This window comes from Hyla sarda, chromosome 2, assembly GCF_029499605.1.
Source record: "Hyla sarda isolate aHylSar1 chromosome 2, aHylSar1.hap1, whole genome shotgun sequence".
Lineage (NCBI taxonomy): Eukaryota > Metazoa > Chordata > Amphibia > Anura > Hylidae > Hyla > Hyla sarda.
Genome location: NC_079190.1, coordinates 408,632,927 through 408,658,477, shown reverse-complemented (window position 1 = coordinate 408,658,477; position 25,551 = coordinate 408,632,927). Strand labels below are relative to the sequence as shown.

The 25,551-nt window shown below is 45.0% G+C and overlaps 1 protein-coding gene across 2 annotated transcripts in view; it reads right to left on the bottom strand.

The window, feature by feature from the left end:
- LOC130356836 (CD99 antigen-like) overlaps nt 1–25,551 on the bottom strand; it is a 78,268-nt gene that overhangs the window by 34,616 nt on the left and 18,101 nt on the right. Inside the window, exons 2-5 of one of the 2 annotated variants that reach the window (XM_056558837.1) lie at nt 9,527–9,553; nt 6,576–6,623; nt 2,424–2,474; nt 1,869–1,919 (exon numbers count right to left, since the gene is read on the bottom strand). In XM_056558837.1, coding sequence (XP_056414812.1) covers nt 1,869–1,919; nt 2,424–2,474; nt 6,576–6,623; nt 9,527–9,553 — 177 coding nt within the window. Of the gene's footprint in view, nt 1–1,868; nt 1,920–2,423; nt 2,475–6,575; nt 6,627–9,526; nt 9,554–25,551 lie in introns of both variants that reach the window. The other variant, XM_056558836.1, reaches the window with a different exon arrangement.

Here is a 25,551-nt window from a genome sequence, read left to right as displayed (position 1 = left end):
CCAGCAGCAGGACCGCTACCTTTGCCTTTGTGCAAGGAGGAGCACTGCCAGAGCCCTGCAAAATGACCTCCTCTAGGCCACAAATGTGCATGTGTCAACTCAAACAGTCAGAAACAGACTCCATGAGGGTGGTATGAGGGCCCGACGTCGACAGGTGGGAGTTGTGCTTATAGCCCAACACCATGCTGGACATTTGGCATTTGCCAGAGAACACCAAGATTGGCAAAATCTCCACTGGCGCCCTGTGCTCTTCACAGATGAAAGTAGGTTCACACTGAGCACACGTGACAGAGTCTGGAGACGCCATAGAGAACATTCTGCTGCCTGCAACATCCTCCAGTATGACCTGTTTGGCGGTGAATCAGTAATGGTGTGGGATGGCATTACTTTCGGGGGCCGCAGTCCTTCATGTGATTGCCAGAGGTAGCCTGACTGCCATTAGGTACCGAGATGAGATCCTCAGACCCCTTGTGAGACCATACGCTGGTGCGGTTGGCCTTGGGTTCCTCCTAATGCAAGACAATGTTAAACCTCATGTGGCTGCAGTGTGTCAGCAGTTCCTGCAAGAGGAAGGCATTCATGCTATGGACTGGCCCGTCCATTCCCCAGACCTGAATCCGATTGAGCACATCTGGGACATCAGGTCTCGCTCCATCCACCAAGGCCACGTTGCACCACAAACTGTCCAGGAGTTGGCGGATGCTTTAGTCCAGGTCTGGGAGGACATCCCTCAGGAGACCATCCATCACCTCATCAGGAGCATGCCAAGGCATTGTAGGAAGGTCATATGGGCACGTGGAGGCCACACATTTTGACTTGTTTTAAGGACATTACATCAAAGTTGGATCAGTGTGGATGTAGTGTGGTTTTTCCACTTTGATTTTGAGTGTGACTCCATATCCAGACCTCCATGGGTTGATAAATTTGATTTCCATTGATCATTTTTGTGTGATTTTGTTGTCAGCACATTCAACTATGTAAAGATGAAAGAATTTCATACAATTAGTTAATTCATTCCGATCTAGGATGTGTTATCTTAGTGTTCCCTTTATTTTTTTCAGCAGTGTATTTTTCCACAATTTTGGTTCTCAAGTCCTCACAGTTCTCTTCTCCTCTTTCTGTTGTCCATGCTTAGTTAGGTACACACAGACACACAATGCAAAGACTAAGTGAACTCCTTCTTCTTATCTGTATTCAGGTGTGATTTGTATATTGCCCACACCTGTACCTTGCACCAGGTGAGTTTAAAAGGAGCATCACATGCTTGAACAATCTTATTTTTCCACAATTTTGAAAGGGTGTTAATAGTTGTGTCCAGTCCATTTTTGGAGTTTGGTGTGACATTATGTCCAATTTGCTTTTTTCCCTCTGTTTTTGGTTTAGTTCCAATACACAGAAAGGGAATAAACGTGTGTATAGCAAAACATGTTACTGCAATCCTTTTCTATCAGGGGGTGCCAACATTTGCGGCCATGATTGTATGCAGTAGAAAGATTCAGGATCACATAACTTACCATCTATTTTACCACCTTGACCTAGTTGAGCTTCTGTAGATGCCCTCACTGAGAAAATAATGTGTTGAGTTTTATGAGGAAAAAAATAAAAAATACTGGGGCGAGAGGAGGCGATGTAAGGAGACTATCAGCAAAAAAAAGTAATGTAGGTGGATTGGGACAATGGCCTCAGCAAGCCTAAATGAACAATTTTGCCTCATCGATCAGCCGACAAACAAGCAAAAACTCATTAATTTGATGATCCTTTGCTGCTCATCTCCTCATATATTAGGTAATGTAGTGACCCGTGTATGGAAGTGCCTTCATGTAAAATAGAAGTTTGCATCAGGAAGATATAGGGATAAAACTACTTACCACCACCACCCACGCCTGGTTGAGGTTTTGGAGTTGGCTTCTTGGTCGTTTCTAAAAAAGAGAAAAAGATTATTCAGGATCATATAAAACTTACCATCTATATAACCACCTTGACCTGGTCGAGCTTCTGTAGTTGCCTTCACTGTGCAAATAATGTGTACAAAATAGATCTAAAAATGGACAGCAACAGGTACATACAAACCTGTATCCATTCCAATGGGCAAGATAATGTATTCAATTCTTCAAGGTGATGCATATTTAAGACTGTACGTTTGTAGGAGAAATTGCATTTTTTATTATTTAAAGGGGTACTCCACTGGCCAGTGTTCATCAGCCAAATAAGCCAATATCGCCCTGAGTAATGGGGTCATAAACCAGTCGACAAACAAGCAAGCATTAATTCACCCGGTGATCGTCTGCAGCGCTAAAATCATCATTCATCAGCCGTACATCTCCCCTTAGAATAGGTAATGTAATGTAGTGCCCAGTGTTTGGAAATTCCTTCATGTTAAACAAAAGTTTGCATCAGGAAGATTTAGGGATAGGTCTACTTACCTCCACCATCTACACCTGGTTGAGGTTTTGGAGTTGGCTTCTTGGTTATTTCTAAACAGAGAGAAAATGAAAAATGAAACATGCATTATCATACAACTCACATACTGTATTTTCAAGCCCACGGAAGCCATGTTACCGCTATTACTAAAAGGTAATGTGTAGCCTTATTTAATCCCGGAAAGTTTGTCATGTTTCTCCGCCCTATTGCAGGAGGAACAGGTGGAACTTTTATGGAACATCTTTATGCCATGTGTGTCTCAAGTGGTCAACACCTCACTTAAACGGTATGTTCAATATGTCTTGATATTTTCTAAATACCAATAAAAGGGGCTGTCCAAGATACATTAAAAATTCCTTAGAAGGCCGTCATTTTCTATTTATCCTGTACAACTTTTTTTTTCTTCTTTTTTTTATAAGAAAGTCAAGTAACAGTTGCTCTTTAGCATCAGAGCAGAAGCTGCATATGTAAGATATACACTGCTCAAAAAAAAATAAAGGGAACACTAAGATAACACTTCTTAGATCTGAATAAATGAACTAATCGTATGAAATACTTTCGTCTTTACATAGTTGATTGTGCTGACAACAAAAATCACAAAAAAATTATTAATGTAAGTCAAATTTATCAACCCATGGAGGTCTGGATATGGAGTCACACTCAAAATCAAAGTGGAAAATCACACTACAGGCTGATCCAACTTTGATGTAATGTCCTTAAAACAACTCAAAATGAGGCTCAGTAGTTTGTGTGGTCTCCACGTGCCCGTATGACCTCCCTACAATGCCTGGGTACGCTCCTGATGAGGTGGCAGATGATCTCCTGAGGGATTATCCTCCCAGACCTGGACTAAAGCATCCGCCAACTCCTGGACAGGCTGTGGTGCAATTGGTGGATGGAGACATGATGTCCCAGATGTGCTCATTCGGATTCAGTTCATAGCATCAATGCCTTCCTCTTGCAGGAACTGTTGACACATTCCAGCCACATGAAGCCTAACACTTTAAAACACTAGCAGGCTCAGCTATATATGTATCCAAATAATAAGTGGGGGGTGCTGCCACGAGTATCAACTAGTAAATCAAAGCACAAAGAACAAAACCGTACACCATAAAGCGCACACCAGAATAAATGTGCAAGAAAATCTTTATTACAAAGGTTGTCTGGGCATGCTGGGAGTTGTAGTTTTGCAACATCTGGAGGGTCACGGTTTGGAGACCACTGTTACAGTGGTGCCCAAACGGTAGCCGGTAGGCATGCTGGGAGTTGTAGTTCTGCAACATCTGTCCCTTCAGATTTTGCAATTTTCATGAAATTTTTGAAAATTGCAGCTCTACTTTGAAGCCCTCAAATTTTTTCAAAAAGTAAAAAATATGTCCATTTTATGATGCAAACATAAAGTGGACATATTGTATTTGTGAAGAAAAATAAAAGTGTATTTGGAATATCCATTTTCCTTACAAGTAGAGAGCTTCAAAGTTAGAAAAATGCTAAATTTTCAACATTTTCATGAAATTTGGGGATTTTTCACAAAAAAAAGGATGCAAGTAACGCCTTAAACAATAAATTTTCCACCAAAATAAAGAAGAATATGTAACGAAAAAACAATCTCAGAATCAGAATATTCGGTAAAAACGTTTTAGAGTTATTAATGTAATGCGTAAAGTGGCGGTGGTCAGAATTGCGAAAAAGGGCTCAGCCCTTAAGGTGAAAAAGGGCTGCGTCCTTAAGGGGTTAAAGAGGCATAAACATGCCCTCCCACAACAGGGGGAGCCCCTTGGACTCCTCCCAGGACACCTGTATCTATAGTAAAGTTCTAACAACACCTCTGAATATATATCCAAATTACACAAATATATTCGTATATCTATACAGTCTGCATGTATTGTCACAAAAACTCTCTGTCAAGTACAAATATATAGTATACAACCTGATCCACACATATGACAGGAAGCTGGGAAATGCAAGAACCAGAGATCGTGCAGTAAAAAATCCATGTACAGATGTCCTCCTGAACCAGACGTGCTCCGTCACCTACTGGTGACTTCCTACGGGGTGTTAAGGTACATGAGCTTATACATGAGGTCTAGCGCTGTCTTGCATTAGGAGGAACCCAGAGACAATCGCACCAGCATATGGTCTCACAAGGGGTCTGAGAATCTCATCTCGGTACCTAATGGCAGACAGGCTACCTCTGGCAAGCACATGGAGGGCTGTGCGACCCCCAAAAGAAATGCCACCCCACACCATAACTCACCCACCACCAAACCAGTCATGCTGGAGGATGTTGCAGGCAGCAGAACATTATCCACTGCGTCTCCAGACTGTAACCTCTGTCACATGTGCTCAGTGTGAACCTGCTTTCATCTGTGAAGAGCACAGGGCGCCAGTACCGAATTTGCCAATCTTGGCACTCTCTGGCAAGTGCCAAACATCCTGCACGGTGTTGGGCTGTAAGCACAAACCCCACCTGTGGACGTCAGGCCCTCATACCACCCTCATGGAGTCTGTTTCTGACCATTTGAGTGGACACACGCACATTTGTGGCCTGCTGGAGGTCATTTTGCAGGGCTCTGGCAGTGCTCCTCCTTGCACAAAGGCAGAGGTAGCGGTCCTGCTGCTGGGTTGTTGCCCTCCTACGGCCCCCTCTACGTCTCCTGATGTTCTGTCTCCTGGTAGCGCATCTATGCTCTGGACACTACACTGACAGACACAGAAAACCTTCTTGCCACAGCTCGCATTGATGTGCCATCCTGGATGAGCTGCACTATCTGAGCCACTTGTGTGGGTTGTAAATTCCGTCTCATGCTACCACTAGAGTGAAAGCACCACCAGCATTCAAAAGTGACCAAAACATCAGCCAGGAAGCATAGGAACTGAGAAGTGGTCTGTGGTCACCACCTGCAGAACCATTCTTTTATGGGAGGTGTCTTGCTAATTGCCTATAATTTCCACCTGTTGTCTTCCATTTGCACTACAGCATGTGAAATTGATTGTCAATCAGTGTTTCTTCCTGAGTGGACAGTGTGATTTCACAGAAGTGTGACTGACTTGGAGTTACATTGTGTTGTTTAAGTGTTCCTTTATTTTTTTGAGCAGTGTATTTACTGTATGCAGTAGAAAGATTCAGTATCGTTTAACTTACCATCTACAGTCATGGCTGTAAATGTTGGCATCCCTGACATTTTTCTAGAAAATTTTGTATTTCTCACAGAAAAAGGATTGCTATAGGGATCGACCAATATTCACGATTTTACCCGCCCCGCCCAGAGACGACCGCCGCTGCCCCATGGCCTCCCCAGCCTCTGGCCACATACTGCCGCCGCTGCCCCATTGCCTCCCCCATCCTCTGGTCACATACTGCCGCTGCCCCATTGCCTCCCCCATCCTCTGGCCACATACCACCGCTGCCCCATTGCCTCCCCCATCCTCTGGCCACATATCACCGCTGCCCCATCGCCTCCACCATCCCCGGTGTTATAAGTACCTGTTCCCGGGGTCCGCGCTACTTCTGGCTCTGGCGGCGTCCTGCGCTATTGCTGTGCGCTGTGCAGTGCAATGACGAGTGACTTCCTCAACGTGACGTCACCGTCAGTATGCACAGTGACAGCGCAGGACGCCGCCGGAGGCAGAAGTATCGCGGACCCCGGGAACAGGCAATTATAAAACCGGGGAACGGGGAGGCAATGGGGTAGCAGTGGTGGTGGTGGTTGGACTCAGGAGGAACCCAGGACAGGTAGGGGGAGAGAAGCGGGTGGCGGCAGCGGTCTATGGCCCCGCAAAAGCCGCTGCAGTTCAAACAAATAAAGGTGTTGAATTTTATGAGGAAAAAAAAATACTTGGGTGAGGAGGCGGCGATGTAAGGAGACTATCACCAAAAAATTAAATGTAGGTGGATTGTGACACTTGGGGACAATGACCCCAGCAAGGCTAAAAGAACAATTTTGCCTCATCGATCAGCCGACAAACAAGCAAAAACTCATTAATTTGGTGATCAAGTTGTTTGCAGTGAGACAAAAAAAAATAAAAAAAATAAAATAAAAATAAACTCATCCATTAGCTGCTCATCTCCTCATATATTAGGTAATGTATGGAAGTGCCTTCACGTAAAATAGAAGCTTGCATCAGGTAGATATAGGGATGAAACTACTTACCACCACCACCCACGCCTGGTTGAGGTTGTGGAGTTGGCTTTGTGGTTGCTTCTTAAAGAGAAAAAAAGATTATTCAGGATCATATAACTTACCATCTATATTACCACCTTGACCTGGTCGAGCTTCTGTAGTTGCCCTCACTGTGCAAATAGTGTGTATTTTATGAGAAACAAAATACAGGGTGGGCCATTTATATGGATACACCTTAATAAAATGGGAATGGTTGGTGATATCAACTTCTTGTTTGTGGCACATTAGTATTTGTGAGGGGGGAACTTTTCAAGATGGTGGTGACCATGGCGGCCATTTTGAAGTGGGCCATGTTTTTTCAATAGGAAGAGGGTCATGTGACACATCAACCTTATTGGGAATTTCACAAGAAAAACAAACAATGATGTGCTTGGTTTTAAAGGGGTTCTCCGGTGCTTAGACATCTTATCCCCTATCCAAAGGATAGGGGATAAGATGCCTGATCGCGGGAGTCCCGCCGCTGGGGACCCCCGTGATCTTGCACGCGACACCCAGTTTATAATCAGTCCCCGGAGCGTGTTCGCTCTGGCTCTGATTACCAGCGACCACAGGGCCAACGGCGTGTGACGTCACGCCTCTGCCCCGGTGTGACATCACGTTCCGCCCCTCAATGCAAGCCTATGGGAGGGGGCGTGATACCTGTCGCCGGTAATCAGACCCGAAGCGAACACGCTCCGGGGACTGATTATAAACGGGGTGCCGCGTGCAAGATCACGGGGATCCCCAGCAGCGGGACTCCCGCGATCAGGCATCTTACCCACTATCCTTTGGATAAGGGATAAGATGTCTAAGCACCGGAGAATCACTTTAATGTAACTTTGTTCTTTCATGAGTTATTTACAAGTTTCTGACCACTTATAAAATGTGTTCAACGTGCTTCCCATTGTGTTGAGTTGTCAATGCATCCCTCTTCTCCCACTCTTCACACACTGATAGCAACACCGCAGGAGAAATGCTAGCACAGGCTTCCAGTATCCATCTTGCTGGAAAAACTCAGGGAACGTGCCAGCTTCAGTGCATAAAGAGGGAAACACATCATCATGTAGCAATTTCACATTTCCAGTGGAGTACATGATGAGGTGTTTCCCTCTTTATGCACTGAAGCTGGCACGTTCCCTGAGTTTTTCTAGCAAGATGGTGCACCACCACATTATGGGTGTCAGGTCCGAGCATTCCTAGATGAACAGTTTCCTGGAAAGTGGGTTGGTCGTCGTGGGCCAGTTGAATGGCCCCCAAAGTCTCCCCATCTGACCCCCTCAGACTTTTATTTTTGGGGTCATCTGAAGGCAATTGTCTATGCTGTTAAGATACGAGATGTGCAGCACCTGAAACTATGGCTACTGGAAGCATGTACTAGCATTTCTCCTGCGGTGTTGCTATCAGTATGTGAAGAGTGGGAGAAGAGGGTTGCATTGACAATCCAACACAATGGGCAGCACATTGAACACATTTTATAAGTGGTCAGAAACTTGTAAATAACTCATGAAAGAATAAAGTTACGTTAAAACCAAGCACAGCATTGTTTTTTCTTGTGAAATTCCCAATAAGTTTGATGTGTCACATGACCCTCTTCCTATTGAAAAAACAAAAGTTGGATTCAAAATGTCCGACTTCAAAATGGCCGCCATGGCCACCACCCATCTTGAAAAGTTCCCCCCCCCCCTCACATATACTAATGTGCCACAAACAGGAAGTTAATATCACCAACCATTCCCATTTTATTAAGGTGTATCCATATAAATGGCCCACCCTGTAGATCTAAAAATGGACAGCAACAGGTACATACAGACCTGTATCCATTCCAATGGGCAAGATAATCTATTCCATTCTTCAAGGGGATGTATATTTAATCTTAGTTTTATTAATAGACTGTAAATTTGTAGAAGAGAAATTAAATTGTTTATTATTTAATGGGGTACTCCACTGGCCAGCGTTCTGAACATTTAGTTCCGAACGCTGTGTGCGTGCTGCGGGGGTCGACCACACCCATTGTGACGTCACACCACGCTCCCTCAAAGCAAGTCTATAGGAGGGGGCATCCTATAAACTTGCATTGAAGGGGGATGGCCGTGACTTCACAAGGGGCGTGGCCAACCACCGCAGCATGCACACAGCATTCGGAACTAAATGTTCCGAACGCTGGCTAGTGGAGTAACCCTTTAAGCCTTGCAGATATTTATTTTTGAATCATCTCTATGGACAGGGTTTTTAGGCTTTTACCAAATTTTCTTCTTGTGGTCACCAATAGGTGAAGTTGATGAGGGCCCAAAAATCAGAAGTAAGTGTCACAATGCAGAAAGCACCATTTAGATCAATGTGAAAGTGGGAGGAATTTTTGTAACAAATCTACCACCTGTGACTATACTTGAAAGTGACGAATGAAAGCAAAACATTCAGAATAAAGCTGAAAGCAGACGGCTCAGTACTCCATGTAGTGGCACAGCAGTGGGACTGCATTCTCATCTTCTAATAACTACAATAGAACCTAAGACTCCAGTACCCTGGCATTGCTGCTACTCAGAGTATAAAGCCAACTGCTTTTAGCTCTGTTCTCAGTTGATGGGCTATAAATAGTTTTATCCCTGGAAAACCTCATCAACTCCTTAAATATTGAGACAAATTTGCCAATCATGACAACGTATTACCTATCCAAAAGGACAGGTGAAAGGAGTCTGATCAGTGGGGGTCCGACGAATAGGAACCCCGGCATATCATGAGAGCCAAGGTTCCAAATATGCCTGTTTTAAAGGTCACGTATGCAAACTGCCTCATAATTCTGCATTATGCTATTTGCGACCGTGGCATAGAGTTAGAATGGAGTCACAATGCTCATACTTGACTGCGGTTTCACGCAAACAGGCACACTGGGACCTGCATTAACTGACATAACATAAAATATATTGTAATAGACTCATTTTTACCTTCAAAAGCTTCATCCAAGTCAAAGCCTACAACAGAACAGAAAAAACAAAACAAAGGATTAACCTTAATTTGGGAATCAGAACATGTGTATTATAAGTCATGAGATTGAATTAATAAGCAGATATATCCGAGGTGGCTAAAAACACAGTGCGGTAAAATACTAATATATAGCATCTTTTCCATGAAGACTACATTTTTACTTTTCACATGCATTGCATTAAAGAATACCCATCAGGTATGCCTTGGTATATATCAGCATACTTTTCTGCCAGTATTCAGACATATACACAAAACTGAAGGTGTAAAACAAGGACGAAAGAGCCCAAAAACTAGCTTATAAAGAAGGTGTGCTACTAATAGTACTCCTGTGTGTAGGTGATAAGTGTCTGATGACCGCTGGGACACCACACGAGAATGGGGAACACATCTGTCTGGTGAACTGAAAAGTGGGTAAAATAGCCCTTTGTAATACGGCTGTGAGCGTCCTGGAGGTGGGGCCAGCGGGTCAAGACTGGCGCTGAGCAGACACAGCTCTTCCCAACATCACTGGACCCACCTCTAGAACACAAAAACGGAATTACAAAAGGGCTTTTTCACCCACTTTTCAGGCATTTAACATGTTTATATGGGCTTAGTTTGCATCGGTCAATTCACATGATGTGCTTTAAAGGGGTAATCCACTACTTTAAAACGTATCCCCTAAGTGTCTGATCTCTAGAACGGCCCCACCTATTCTCTGAGTGGAATTGCTTTTGGAGTTCAGGAGATACACAAGTACAGCTCTCTCCTAAGGAAAAGGGATAAGTTTTAAAGTTGCCAAAAATTAGTAACACATTGCATTTGCAGTATATTAAATGGGTACTCCACTGGCCAGCGCTCGGAAGTGAATGTTCCAAAAGCTGTTTTCCCGCTGCGGTGGGATCGGCCACGCCCCTCATGACCTCATGGTCACGCCCCCTCAATGAAAGTCTATGGGAAGGGGCATGATGGCCATCACGCCCCCTCCCATAGACTTGCATTGACATTGAGGGGACATGGCTGTGATGTCACGAGGGGCGTGGCCGACCCCAGCAGCACGAAAACAGCGTTCGGAACATTTACTTGTTAACGCTGGCCAGTGGAGTACCCCTTTAAGGCCCAGATTTATCAGTTTGCCCTTAGCAACCAATCACAGCTTAGCTTTCACTTCACCAGAGCTTGTTAAGATAAGCTGTGATTGGTTGTTATGGACAAATATCAGTTTTGTGATAAATCTGGGCCTAAGAGTTGACAACTCAGTTAGCTTAAAAGGAGTTGTCCAAGTTATTCTCTACAATCTTTACAGCCGGTTATACATTACAAAAATATGCACACTTATCTCTTCGTCCATCGGCAGCTGTAGTGATCATGTGCCTATACTCCTATGTCCCCTCTGCAGCCAATCACTGGCCTCAGTGGTCTCATACCATCTACTTCAAAATAAATGACTGGCTACAGGATATATGGGTACGGTAAGTCATACCCGCAGGACAATAAACAAAGCCAGCATGGAATATCAGAGCAACTGGATGCAGCAAAGATAAAACAGCTTTGCACATTTTTTTTATTTTATAAATTATTATTATATTTTTTTTTTATAATTCATGCAAATCTATTTTATTTAAAGGGTAAATCACCTATTTGCCTTCCATTGCATCACTAACATTTAAAGGGGTTATCCAGGAATAGAAAATTAGAGCTAGCCATTTTATGGTAAGGAAAAAGTTGACATTTATACATTTTCATTGCCAGTGTGGCAATGATCCTCTTCGGGATCTCCTGCATCGTCGGCGCTCTCCATCGTCATCATCACTTCGCTGCGCACGCCGTCCCGTCATTCAATAGGAGCGGCGTGCGTAGCGACGTGATGGCGGCGACGGAGAGCGAGGATGCCGGGGAAGCAGAGGCCTTGCCGGAGCATCGGGGACACCCCGGGGACGCGGCGACAGTGATGGGAGGCGACATCCAGGGCAGCGGTGACGAGCGGTGATGGTCCAGAGCGGCGGGGAACAAGCGAGTATAACCTCCAATACCAGTGGTCTTCAACCTGCGGACCTCCAGATGTTGCAAACCTACAACTCCCAGCATGCCCGGACAGCCAACGGCTGGGTGTTGTAGTTTTGCAACATCTGGAGGTCCGCAGGTTGAAGACCACTGTCCTATACTTTACATTGCACGGATCCCTCAACATACGATGGTTTCAACAAACGATGGTTCATTTGGAACGGAATACCATCATATGTTGAGGGACCATTGTAGTATGATTCCAATATTTCGAGAATAGGTTTGGGGGGGGGGGGGGGGAAGAGGTTTTAATGTGCATTCACCGTATAAGACGTGTCTTATACGGCGAAAAATACGGTAGCACTTATACACATCATGATACATTTCTGGGGCATGTCTTTTTATGAATGTGCGGCAAAGGGTCAGAATGTTGTACATAATAAGTGGGGGGGAGGGGACACAACAATTTAAATGCAAAGACGTAAAAAGTAAAAAAAAATTCACTAGCATTTTCCCTTAAATCTGACATGTGGTTTCTCCTGCTTTGTATGGATGCTACACACAGGAATGTACCATGAGTCATCCCGGGTGGAGCATGAGGCATGTTACTCATCTTCATATGAGGTCTTAGGACTGGCACAGGAACACTGGGTTGTAGAGTATTACATAAAACAGCCAAACATACAAATCATTTCTATTACATCTTCTGTAGAATCGATTTCTTCTCTCTGGGTTCTTAAATGCATGTTTCTGGGCTGGATAGGACAAGCTTCTAAACTGACCTCCCTTTCTCTGGCATCACCCCCTACTCTACAGCTATTGGCTGAAGCTCTGACGGGCATGTCCCCTGCCAATGGCTTCACAGCAGGAAGTGATATCAGAGAATGGGTCAACATTTCAAAAACTTTTGTACCAATAGTAGTTTTGCAGCACCATAAAAGGACAAGGCATAAGGTTATGCAAATCGAGGAAGTAGCAGGTGTTGCTACAAATTATCACATTTTCATTAAATGGTTAAAAAAAAGCCAAATTTTTTTCAGCTACATGAAACCTCAGAAATTGGACCAAGTCAGTAACGTAGGATGTGTGATGCCTCCAAATTGCCAGTTATGGCCACTTGTCGCCAACTGAGAGGAACAGAATCCTTGAACTGAGAAACCTTGTTTTATCACTCCAGCCGATCACTACATGCGTAGGAAAAGATGTCAGCACTGTTCAACGGGGAGTTCAATTGTTCCATTGGCCTCATGTGACGTATAAAGCCCAGGTAGTCTTCCTGGTGCAGGGGCACAACATGTCCCAAAGTGCTCAACCAATCACTGAACACCGCAGACGGCAGTGATTGGCTAAGCTGAACTGTGGCAGATTGACTCACAGCACCAGGAAGAAGATCACACTAAAGGCTGTAAGCAGGATATTGGGGAGGGGGACGGAACAAGGGAGGTAAGTAAATTTTTTTTTTTTTGTCTTGTTTTTTTATAGCAGACAGAATGGGAATATTTTTCAAAAATAACATCCTACCCCCAGATAACCCCTTTAATATCCCTGGTAAGTTAAATGGTCCTAGTATCTACAATCTGCCTGGCGTTTGACTTTAACCTCATAAGAACAGGTCTATTTTGGGCCATAAAAGACCAAGGAGGGGAGAATGGGGGACATTATTCTACTTTTTTTTCTTCTTGATACTTTATAACCCTAATTTCAGCTTTTGTTTTGTCCCCTTTGGGCAGTATTAGCTTGATCGCTTACATAATGCTTTAAAACACACAGTATCGCATAGCACTATCACCGGTTAGTGATGCAGTAACAGGCGATCCCTAGCCCCTCCCTCTAACATGGCCTTATAGGCAGAAGTCAATTTGAAGATATGAGTCATTTTCTGCCAAGCATTTTGTTTAGTAATTATTCAGGGTATCCGTAGGGCAGACAAACAGAAGGGCCACAGATCTAGCAGCATTTTCCCCAACCTTATTAATAGGGGCATCTCATCAGACAAAAGGTATTTTTCAAACAGTTCAATAAGGAAAATCACATGGAGAAAGCAATGTCCAGCCAGGGATTCCCCCTACCATAATGAGCTTTCTGCTCATAGGGAGGGATTCTATGACATCCATATACCCTAACAGGATCTACGGACAGGGATCATCATGAGACTAAAGGGTAGGGGACTGTTCACTACTAAGCGTAGAAAATAGAACCCAACATTTACTTGCCAACACTCTACAACCTGACAGACTGAACAAGGATATACAAATGATGTTTTCTTGAAGCTCTCTGTTCCCTGAAGACACTACAGACTCCATCAAATGCACAAGGGCATAAGAGCAGGTGCTGTGCGTATAGACAAGGAGAAGACAATCCCAAAGGAAAGGTGCAAGAAGAGGAAGAGAGAACAAGTAACAAGCAGCACCTGCCCCATCATGCGCAAGTGTGCTACAAAAACACCTTGAGAACACAAGACACAACCTTTTTCATTTTTTTTCTCTCTAACTTTGGCAAGATGGTAGCTAGATCTTGATTTAAAACAAAAAAATCTGTATTGCAACTCTAGCTACGATCTAACCTGAGCTACAAGGCTGGTGGGGTGCAGTCACATTGGAGGGAGAGTTTGGGGGTAACATTGAGTTTCCTTATCAAAATTGCCAAGCCAGCATGACACCACTTTGCCCAATCTACAGGCAATGGGGGGAGATTTATTAAAACCAGTGCAAAGGAAAAGTTGACCATAGCAACCAGATTGTTTCTTTCATTTTGCAGAGGCCTTGTTAAAAATGAAAGAAGTGATCTGATTGGTTGCTATGGGTCACTTTTCTTCTGGGCAGGTTTTGATAAAGCTCCGCCTATGTGTACTGGTAATGTTATAGGGGAAAAAAGCAAAGTAGGCATGGAGGGCTGCAGCATTGGTGCTGGATGCAATACGGAGAAAATAGACAAGCAAACCGATCATTTTTTCATATTTTCACAAAAACTAGCTGTAAAAATAGTTAAATCATTTAGACAATCACTTTAAAGGGGTACTCCGCTGCTAGACATATTATCCCCCATCTAAAAGGAGGGGGGTCCTGCTGCTGGGGCCCCTTGAAATCTTGCGCAGCACCCGGTGTTTGTTTACAACATGACCATGCTACTTGTGAGCCACACCCCTCCATTCATGTCAATGGGAGGGGGCCTGTCTACGACACGCCCCCTCCCATAGACATGGAGGGGTGTGACATGACTGACGTCACGAGGGGCGTGTCCGATCACAACCTCCGGCTCCGAGCATTCTGAACAAAATGTTTAGAGCGCTGGAGCACCAGAGTACCCCTTTAAACAAGGCTCGAATAATCGGCTAGTCTTTCACTTAAAGGGGTTGTGCGCTGCCCTGCAGTTCGGAGCTCCGCTCACAGCGTCCGGAACTTCATTACTCCACACGCTGTGTGCGGGCTTCCGTGTTCGCGGAAGGGGGCCTTCCCATAGACTTTCGTTGAGGGGGCGGGCGAGACGCCACGAGGGGGCCGGGCGTGACGTCACGAAGGGGCCGGGCGTGACGTCACGCCCGGCGGCTGCGAACACTGAAGCCCGCACACAGCGTTTGGAGTAATGAAGTTCCGGATGCTGTGAGCGGAGCTCCGAACTGCAGGGCAGCGCACAACCCCTTTAATCATTGTGAAAGGCACATCACCTGTTTACAAAGGGCAATCTGCAGTCAATACCCTGTAACCTGTATACATTACTTTTTTGGGGGGGTCAATGGTTATCCCACTTTTTCCTCCTGTTAGAAGTTCTCATGTGTATATAAGGGGAGATTTATCAAAACCTGTGCAGAGGGAAAGTTGCCCAGTTGACCATAGCAACCAATCAGATTGCTTCTTTCATTTTTCATTTGGCCTTGTTAAAAATGAAAGAAGCAATCTGATTGGTTGCTATGGGCAACTCAGCAATTTTTCCTCTGCCCAGGTTTTGATGAATCTCCCCCATATTGTATACGTTATCAAAAAAAAAGTGAACTGGGCCTTCTTTGTGACCACAGTTTGTCATGATGGAAATAAAACATCTCCCTGGTAACCACTGCCAAAAATATGGCTTTACATAAAGAGATGACTAATTCCACATGATGAATTTCCTGTGTACCGCACACCCAGATGTAAGAGGAAAACGGGTCAGCACCTCCATTAGAGTTATTGAACATAGAGGCCGAGTGTTCCCTGCACCAAGGCTAAAGATTAAAACACTATTTACTCAGCTCCGCACATTTCATGTAACCATAGATTTCATTTTGGCAGCGAGGGCTTTTACTCAGTTCACACCAGGGGTGATTTTAGGTCGATCAAAGGAGGATTTATATCAGTGTTAGTTTCCTGTATCCTAATACCACAGGATGACTGTGTCCTTAAAGGGGTACTCCACTGTTTAACTTTCTGGCACCAGATGATTTATTTAAAAAACGTTTAACAGATTTGTAAATTACTTCTATTAAAAAATCGTAATCCTTCCAGTACTTATCAGCTGCAGTATGTTTCAAAGGAAGTTCTTTTCTTTTTAAATTTTCTTTCTGTCGGACAACAGTGTTCTCTGCTGACACCTCTGTCCATTTTAGGAACTGTCCAGAGCAGGAGAGGTTTCCTATGGGGATTTGCTTCGACTCTGCTGACACCTCTGTCCATTTTACTGTCCAGAGTAGAAGCAAATCCCCATAGGAAACCTCTCCTGCTCTGGACAGTTCCTAAAATAAACAGAGGTGTCAGCAGAGAGCACTGTGGTCAGACAGAGAGGAAATTCAAAAAGAAAAGAACTTCCTCTGGAAAAATAAGTAATTTACAAATCTGAAGATAAAAGGGGATTCAGCTCACCTGTTCCACACGTGCACGGTCACCCTCAAAGTTCAAGGGAGCAAGCAAAGGAGATGGTGGAGCCAGCACTATGTGACACCATTCCTTTATTGAAATCCAGGTTAAAAGTCCATAGACAAGCAGAGGAAAAAATGAGCACTGGGACAAAAGTGCATATGTGCAAGGTTGGAGCACCTCTGGATGCCGATGTATTTCAGGCCATTTGGCCCTTAGTCATGGCATCTAAAGTTCTTTTCTTTTTGAATTTCTTTACTGTCTGACCACAGTGCTCTCTGCTGACATCTCTGTCCATTTCAGGACTGTCCAGAGCAGGAGCAAATCCCCATAGCAAACCTCTCCTACTCTGAACAGTTTATGGCATGGACAGAGGTGTCAGCAGAGAGAACTGTGGTCAGACAGAAAGGAAATTCAAAGAGAAAAGAATTTCCTCTGTAGTATACAACAGCTGATAAGTTCTGGAAGGATACATATTTTTAAATAGAAGTCATTTACAAATCTGTTTAACTTTCTGGCACCAGTTCAAAAATAAAAAAAACATTTCCACTGGAGTACCTCTTTAAGCAATTGTCTTAAAGGAGAACTCCAGAATACAAAAATTGTCCCCCAAACTGCCGGCAGTAAAAAAATAAATAGATACATACCTTCCTTTGCTCCCCCGGGGCCTCCGGTAACCGGCTCCGGTCTCCGCCGCGATCCTCTTCCTGGTTGCCGGTGGTCGGCGAGTCTTACTGCACTCAGCCAATCACCGGCCACAGTGAAGTCTCGACTCAGCCGCCGATAGGCTGAGCGGCAGTGTGAAATTTTCGGCCCCGGCAGCAGGTGCCGGTGTAGTGAAAAATTGTGTGTCTTGTGGCGTTCTCACACTGCCACTCAGCCTATCGTCGGCCCAGTTGGGTCTTTGTTGCGGCCGGTGCTTGGCTGAGCGCAGTATGACTAGCCCACCACCAACAACCAGGAAGAAGATCGCGGCAGAGACCGGAGCCGGTTACCGGAGGCCCCGGGGGAGCGAAGGAAGATATGTATCTATTTTTTTTACTGCTGGCATTATGGAGGACAATTTTTGTATTCTGGAGTTCTCCTTTAACAAGGCTTATTCGGCTGTTTTTAGAGGCCAACCATCTTTGCTGACCACAAACCCTGGGAGGTAGCCAGGCGCAACTTCCACTTTATGGAAAAACTAGTTTAGTGTGTATTCACATGGACAGTTACTTTATGCGGCAGGTTTTAATGTAAACTGAACACAGCTTCAAGTCTGAAGTTTCAAATATGTGCAGGATACTGTGTGTGAATACACCCTTAAAAGGGGTACTCCGCTGCTCAGCGTTTGGAACAAACTGTTACGAACGCTGGAGCCGGGAGCTCGTGACGTCATAGCCCCTCCCCCTCATGATGTCACACTCCACCCTCTCAATGCAAGTCTATGGGAGGGGGCGTGGCATTTGTCACAACCCCTCCCATAGACTTGCATTGAGGGGGCAGGACATGATGTCATGAAGGGGTGGGGCTATGACGTCACGAGTTCCCGGCACCAGCTCCATCGTTCCGAACAGTTTGTTCCAAACGCTGAGCAGCGGAGTACCCCTTTAAGGACACACTCATTAGAAACTAAGCTCATGATACTAAGGAACTCTACTAACGATATAAAATGAATTATATGTGGTTTCCTCTGAGGCCAAAGCATGTGGCAGTACCATAAAGAAAATACAAAAAAAGGTGATGCATAAATATTAATAGTTGTAAACTCCCTTCCCCGACTAAAGAGAACTTGCTATTGTTATCCCTAATGCTTATTGTAGGTGCCTTATTTGCATAACAGGTGTGCAACAGAATGTATGCCGAGACAACTGCAGGCGTCAGTACGTTCTGTCACGTGTCCTATTTGGGGAGAAACAAAACTAATAAGCTGAGCGGACAGAAGACAATGCGCTTTACTGAAGAAACAATAGCGGAAACAGGGAAATGCTCTAGAGCCTTATGCTGCTGGGTCTATAAGGCAGTCCCACTTTGTTACTTGCTTATATGCCGTCCATTTGGTCTATAAGCACACCGCTTGTCCTTGGATTCACTTGGATTTCCGGTGAGAGCATCTGTTTCCTGACATAGCACAAATAGCATGCCAGGTGCAATGTGCTGCTGCATTGTAACTATGGCTGCAAAGTCTGATTTTAAAAACGAGAACTCCACAGGAGAGGGGATAAGTATTTGATCGTGGGGGGTCCGGCCGCTGGGATCCCTCCTACAATCTCCAGGATGGGACTTTTTGGCACTCCCATAGAAGTGAATGGAGCGCCCAGTGATTACAGGGGTCCCAGCGCTTGGACCCCCGCAATCAGCTACTTATCCCCTGTCCTGTGGATAGGGCTATACGTTTTTTTGCTGGATTTCTCCTATAAAGGGGTACTCTCCACAGCTAAACATTTAATTCCCTATCCAAAGGACAGGGGATAAGATTTCTGATCGCGGGGGGCCAGCCACTGGGGACGCCGCAATCTTTCATTCCGCACCCACCTTTGTGAGCTCTCTGCAATGCTGGAGGTTCAGAGTGTGAAGCGCTACGACTAGAGATGAGAGAACTTACAGTAAATTCTATCCGTCATGAACTTCTCGGCTCGGCAGTTGATGACTTACCCGGTATAAATTAGTTCAGCCTTCAGGTGCTCGGTGGGCTGGAAAAGGTGGATACAGTCCTAGAAAAGAGTCTCCAAGGACTGTATCCACCTTTTCCAGCCCACAGGAGCATCTGAAAGCTGAACTAATTTATGCAGGATAAGTCATCAACTGCCGAGAAGTTTGTGACGAATCGAATTTACTGTAAGTTCACTCATCTCTAGTTACGACCACGGGGCCAGAGTATCGTGACAGCACAGGGCTATAAGACAGCACATTTCTGATTGGTCCTAGCGCCTTTATGTTCTGCCAGTGCTCCGCTGTTGGTGGAATGTCCGCACAGAAATTTTCCGGACATAGCTTAAGCTGTAGTCGCTATACGTGCATTTATAAAGGCTTTTATGGCAAAGGTACTCCAGCCTGGACCAGGAGTAACTACAATTTCTATGAAGGCCTTCACTAACCCTACATAGTATAGCACAGGTAGTGAATAGAGCAGCGTTTTACAACCAGTGTGTCTTCAGCTGTTGAAAAATTACAACTCCCAGCATGCCCGGACAGCCAAGTGCTTGCTGTGAGTTGTAGTTTTGCAACAGCTGGAGGAATACTGGTTGGGAAACACTGGAAAAGAGGTTAGGGTGCATTCACTTCACGATTTTATATACGGCTGCAGTATACGTTTTCAATTTGAAACCCATATGCAACCATATAGAAAAACGTATTATTGATCTACCATACAAAAACGTACAAAACTAGATATATCCAATCCGGTTATGTAAGTTTTTATATGTGTATGTTTTTTTGCGTTTTTTATTTTTCCGTGCCCAAAACTGTAGTCTGCCACGGTGTTGTGCACAGTTCTTTACATTTTACTTCACAGCCACCCGGGACTCCTGCTGTGGCACCACTACTACTAGGAGTACTAGTTCCCCCTACTGCATCTATCATGGAACAGACATTGCCCATGATGGGAGCAGTAGTAGGAGGGACTGCTCCTGCCGGGGAAACTGGCGGCATTTCACCGCGATCCCTGGACAGCTCTCTGAAAAACCCTGAGTCGCACTGTATAATTTTAAAAACCCGCCGAGAGCCATGAATTGCCACTCTGTGCCGGCCATTCAGGGATCCCAGTGGGCTATTTGAATATGAAGTGCAGAGTTTCATAAATAAATCGCTCCCCTGGTTATTAATTATGATCCCATTGGGTCTCAGAATTGATCCCTCAGCCCCTGTACTACAAACCCAAACATGGAACAGACTCTGTTCCATCATGGGAGTAGTAGTATAAGTGCTACTGTAGTTTCCCCAGCTGCCTTCAGACTCCAGCAGCCAGGGAAACTACTACTCCCATCATTACTTTTTCACAGATATAAAAACTGTATACGGTTTTGATATTGCACAATTTTTTTGCAAAAAAAAAAAAAAAAAAAAAGAATCTGATTCAAAACTGTATGGCAGACCACCATTTTCCGTCAGTGTCAAAAATCTGAAGTGCTGGGAAAACGACCAGATTGTAGTCACTAGCTGACTACGATCAGGTCCGCAGCCCCATAAAAGTTAATGGGTACGTACATATCGGTGCACAGATACGATTTCAGACGATTTGAGGTTCCAAAATCGTATCTGTGCTACAGACACTAAAATCGTGATGTGAACCCAGCCTTAACCTAAAGCAAACAGATTTAAAATGCAGACGGGCTGATCATTTTTGGGTGTGTCACAGAGTTTACAGAGGAATCGTACACAACAAAGTCTCATTGTTCCTCCATAATCCAAGACACACAGAGAGTAATGCACTTAGGCATGTGCTTACCATGTCGGCCTTATATCACCGCAATTGTTTACTGACAACGCAACACCCTCCACCTTGTCCTCCAGCCACAGTCACTCACACACTGATGTACGCCCCCGACATATACTCTCCACAGTCTGAGCGCAACCTACACAGCGACCCTTTTTACATGTTTTTCAAGCCAATTTATTTTTCCCTTACTGAAATCCACAGAGGACGTAGGTTGCGATCTTGCATATTTTGCCCAAAATATCAATTAATACCTGATGTTTATCATATGAGAATATATATTTTTGTGATGGGGTTTGGCCTTGTGATGCTGGGGGAGCCCGGGGTGTCAGTGCGATGTGGGGAGCACATATATAAAACACTGGGCAGCCCGCCTGATTGAATAGTATGGGCGTCACTAATAGGTTATAAGCCAGCATGGTGCACTACACGTTATCGGCACCCTGCACCCTTTGTATGCCTTATCTGTGTGCAACTGTAATACTAAGAAACTACTCCCCTCATGAATGGGAGGCATGTGAGGAGTTGTTCTTCAGTATTTTGCACCTATGCGCCCTCCCCTTATATAGCATTGTGGCTGATCTGCATCATTGTGGGAATATATGCCTCTTTACTGTGATTTTTATTTATTTTTTGTGATTTTTGTACTATTTTCTGAGATTTGTCACTGAAATCAAACCATAAAAATTGTAAATGGACAAGACATTATGGCAGAATCAATGCATAGGCAACTGTAGATACTTCACCTACAGGCAGAAGGCTATAGACACCAGTACTATAACTATATGTTCTGAGACACAGAAGAAATATACATATATACTAGTGCTTATACAGTGAACCTAAATAAGCATACATGTAGTATAAATATATACCGTATTTTTCACCGTATAAGACGCACTTTTTCTTCCCCAAAACTGGGGGGGAAAAGTTGGTGCGTCTTATACGGCGAATACACACACCTATCGCGGCGGTCCCTGTGGCCATAAATGGCCGGGACACGCGGCTAATACAGGACATCACCAATCGCGGTGATGCCCTGTATTAACCCTTCAGATGTGGCGACCGCCGCGTCTGAAGGGAAAGTGACACTAACCTGGCTGCTCAGTCGGGCTGTTCGGGACCGCCGCGGTGAAATCGCGGCGTCCCGAACAGCTTACAGGACACGGGAGGGACCTTACCTGCCTCCTCGGTGTCTGCTCCGTGCCGGGATCCCCTGCATGGCCGGCGCTCTCCTTCGACGTCATCACGCACGCCGTCCTGTCATCCAATAGGAGCGGCGTGCATAGCGACGTGATGACAGCGACGGAGAGCGATCCCAGGGAAGAAGACGTCTGGGATACCATGGGGACGCGGCGACAGCGATGGAGGGCAACATCCAGGGCAGCGGTGACGGGTCCGTAGCGGCGGGGACACTTAAGTACTACCTCCTATCCAGTGGTCTTCAACCTGCGGACCTCCAGATGTTGCAAAACTACAACTCCCAGCATACCCGGACAGCCAACGGCTGTCCGGGCATGCTGGGAGTTGTAGTTTTGCAACATCTGGAGGTCTGCAGGTTGAAGATCACTGTTGGGTTCAGAATCTTTTTTTCTAGATTTTGCACCTTTAAAATTGGGTGCGTCTTATAACCTGTGCGTCCTATAGGGCAAAAATTACGGTAGTTAAAATCAGAAGTCTATAAAATGTACTTGTAAGGGCAGCCAAATTTGAGGCGGGCAGATGAATATGAAATTGTTAGATCACACTTTCACCTATTCAAAAGAAGCCGATAACTGGTATATACAGTATATGATCTGTCTTTTCACTCTGGTGTTAGAGTATTTTATTAAAGAGGAACTGTGGCCAACCCCAAAAAAATTGTTTGCATTACCAGTAAATAGCTTAGGGTGTCATGATCACACACCTTTTTACAGTTTCTTGATACACCCTCCTGTTCTTAAAATATGAGGGTTTATAATTTTCTGACAATTCAGGGAATCAGTCAGATGAGCGGGACTTCATTTTAGTAATAGAAGTGACAATCAGGTGATAAGTGGGACTACACAATCAGGGGGTATGTATTTAGCAGACACACCCCTCAATTTGTAATGCTTACAGACTCAATGACTGTATAATCCCACCCATCACCTGATATTCACTCCCATTGTTAAAATTAAGTTCACACATCTGACTTGATTTGTAAAAATCTAAGTTTGGGGGGGGGGGGGGGGGTTGGCCACAGGTTCCCTTTAATTTAAAGGGGTTATCCGCCCAAAGAAATCTTATCCCTATAGGGGATAAGATGTCTGATTGCGGGAAGCCCGCCGCTTGTACCCCCTGCGATCTCCATGCAGCATCTGCTGCGTCTCCAGTTTTGAAAGCTCTTTGTTTCCGGGACTAGGGACGTGACGGAATGCCACACCCCTTTATTCATGTCTATGGGAGGGGGCGTGACGGCTGCCATGCCCCCTTCCATAGACATGAATAGAGGGGGCATGGTGTGAAGTCACGTCCCCAGCCCAGGAAACAAAGCTTTCAGCGAATGGAGACACTGCCCCACATAGAATGCGGGTTCTGCTCTTTGGCCGGATAACCCCTTTAAGTTCACTGCCAGAAACAAATACAGTGACCCCCCCGACCTACGATGGCCCCGACATACGATCATTTCAGCATATGATGGTCTCTCAGAGGCCATTGCATGTTGAAGGCAGCATCAACATACGATGCTTTGGTATGTCGGGGCCATCGCATAAACGGCTATCCGGCAGCGCAGACTGCTTCAGCTGCCGCCGGATAGACGTTTACGATGCCCCGGGTGGTCCGCTGATGATCACACAGTTTGATAAATCTGTGCCCTGGTGTTTACTTCTCTTTGCTTTCCATGTCAATACTGCTGGGGAGAGCACTTTCCTGTAATTTGCAAAAGGAATGAGACCAACCAGGGCTGTCTCGATGGTGTTTGTAAACACAACATGCTATAAAATGTATGTTTTAAATGGTAAAAAAAAATTATATATATAACACGTAAAAAAAAAATAAAAAAAAAGGTTTTGAAAACATGTAATTCAATGACAAAAGCCGAACCTTGTTTATACCTCCAGTGATCAATGTAGAATCATCTCACCAGATGAGTATACAAATATCTAAAGACTAGATGTGACCATCCTAAGGCTGGGTTCACACCACGTTTTGTTAAATACGGTCCCCGTATACGGCTGGGAGGAGGGGGGCGGGGCTTAATTGCGGCGCCCGCACTCAGTCGTATTCGGGAACCGTATTTAATGTATGTCTATGAGCCGACCGGAGTGAACCGCCGCCTTTGGCAGTCTTCGTTTTCGGCCGTATGCGGTTTCCCGACCGCAGGCAAAAACGTGGTCGACCACGTTTTTGCCTGCGGTTGGGAAACTGCATACGGCCGAAGAAGCAGCCGACCGGAGGCTGCGGTTCACTCCGGTCGGCTCATAGACATACATTAAATAGGGTTCCCGAATACGGCTGAGTGCGGGCGCCGCGATTAGGCCCCGCCCCCCCTCCTCCAAGCCGTATTCAACAAAACGTGGTGTGAACCCAGCCTAACACTGTTAGAAATACCAAGTAAATGTGAACAAAAAGTCTGCTTACCAACACCTTCCCCAAATTAAAGAGGACACTACACGCCTATTGCGGTAGGAAGGCAAAAAGCTAAATCCTAAACTTCACAAAAAAATTAAAATAAAAAACACACACACACACACACACCACAACAACAAAAACAACAACAACACGACTAAGTTTCTGCCTAACAGTACAACATCAGAATAAATTCAGACATCAGTGCTGAGAAAAAAAGTTAGTTGTTACTAGAACAAGCAGAAGGCAAACACACTCTAAAGAAGTGGTGTTCAACCTGCGGACCTCCAGATGTTGCAAAACTACAACTCCCAGCATGCCCGGACAGCCAACGGCTGTCCGGGCATGCTGGGAGTTGTAGTTTTGCAACATCTGGAGGTCCGCAGGTTGAAGACCACTTCTTTAGAGGGTGTCAGGCCCTTTCCTAGGCAGTGCGGCTCTTTACAGCTGTGGGAAAACATTTGGGTGGCAGCAGCTGGTAAGATAAAATTGTCTGCCGATAAAGACAACAACCTCTACTGGGAATAATCCTACAAAGTGCCCTAAACCTGAGGGAGGGCAGCGAAAACCACCAGCTCTGTGCAGGGTTAGTCAGAGGAAGGCAAGCGCAAGCACATCTTATCTCTACTATGGCTCAAACAAGCATTGTATAATAAGGCTATGGACACCTTTGGAGAAATATTTTTTCTAATACTGAAAAAGAAGCTGCCGAATCCAGTCAGATTTGTCAGAGCGCTTGGCTGAAGGCTCCCTTTGAAGAGGATCCTGTCGTGAGAGATCATCTAAACTCATTTATGATCAAATCAATATTGGATTTTTAGTAGTTTGGGGTTTATTCACACATACAGAATCTGCTGCAAACACAGCACCAAATCTGCCGCAGTTCACACACCGTAGTTCTTGAGCCCAAACCAGGAGAAATGGGAAATATAAATGGCCTAAACGCCCCAAAAAGCTACTTTTAAAGGGGTGCTCCACTGCCTCAGCATACCCCGTGACGTCACACCCCCTCAATGTAAGTCTATGGGAGGGGGCGTGACGGTCGTAGACTTGCATTGAGAGGGTGTGGCTGCCCCGGCCCCACTCACAGTATTCAGAACAAAATGTTCCGAACGCTGAAGCAGTGGAGTACCCCTTTAAGTATGGCACTTTATATTTCCCTATTGACCTAGCT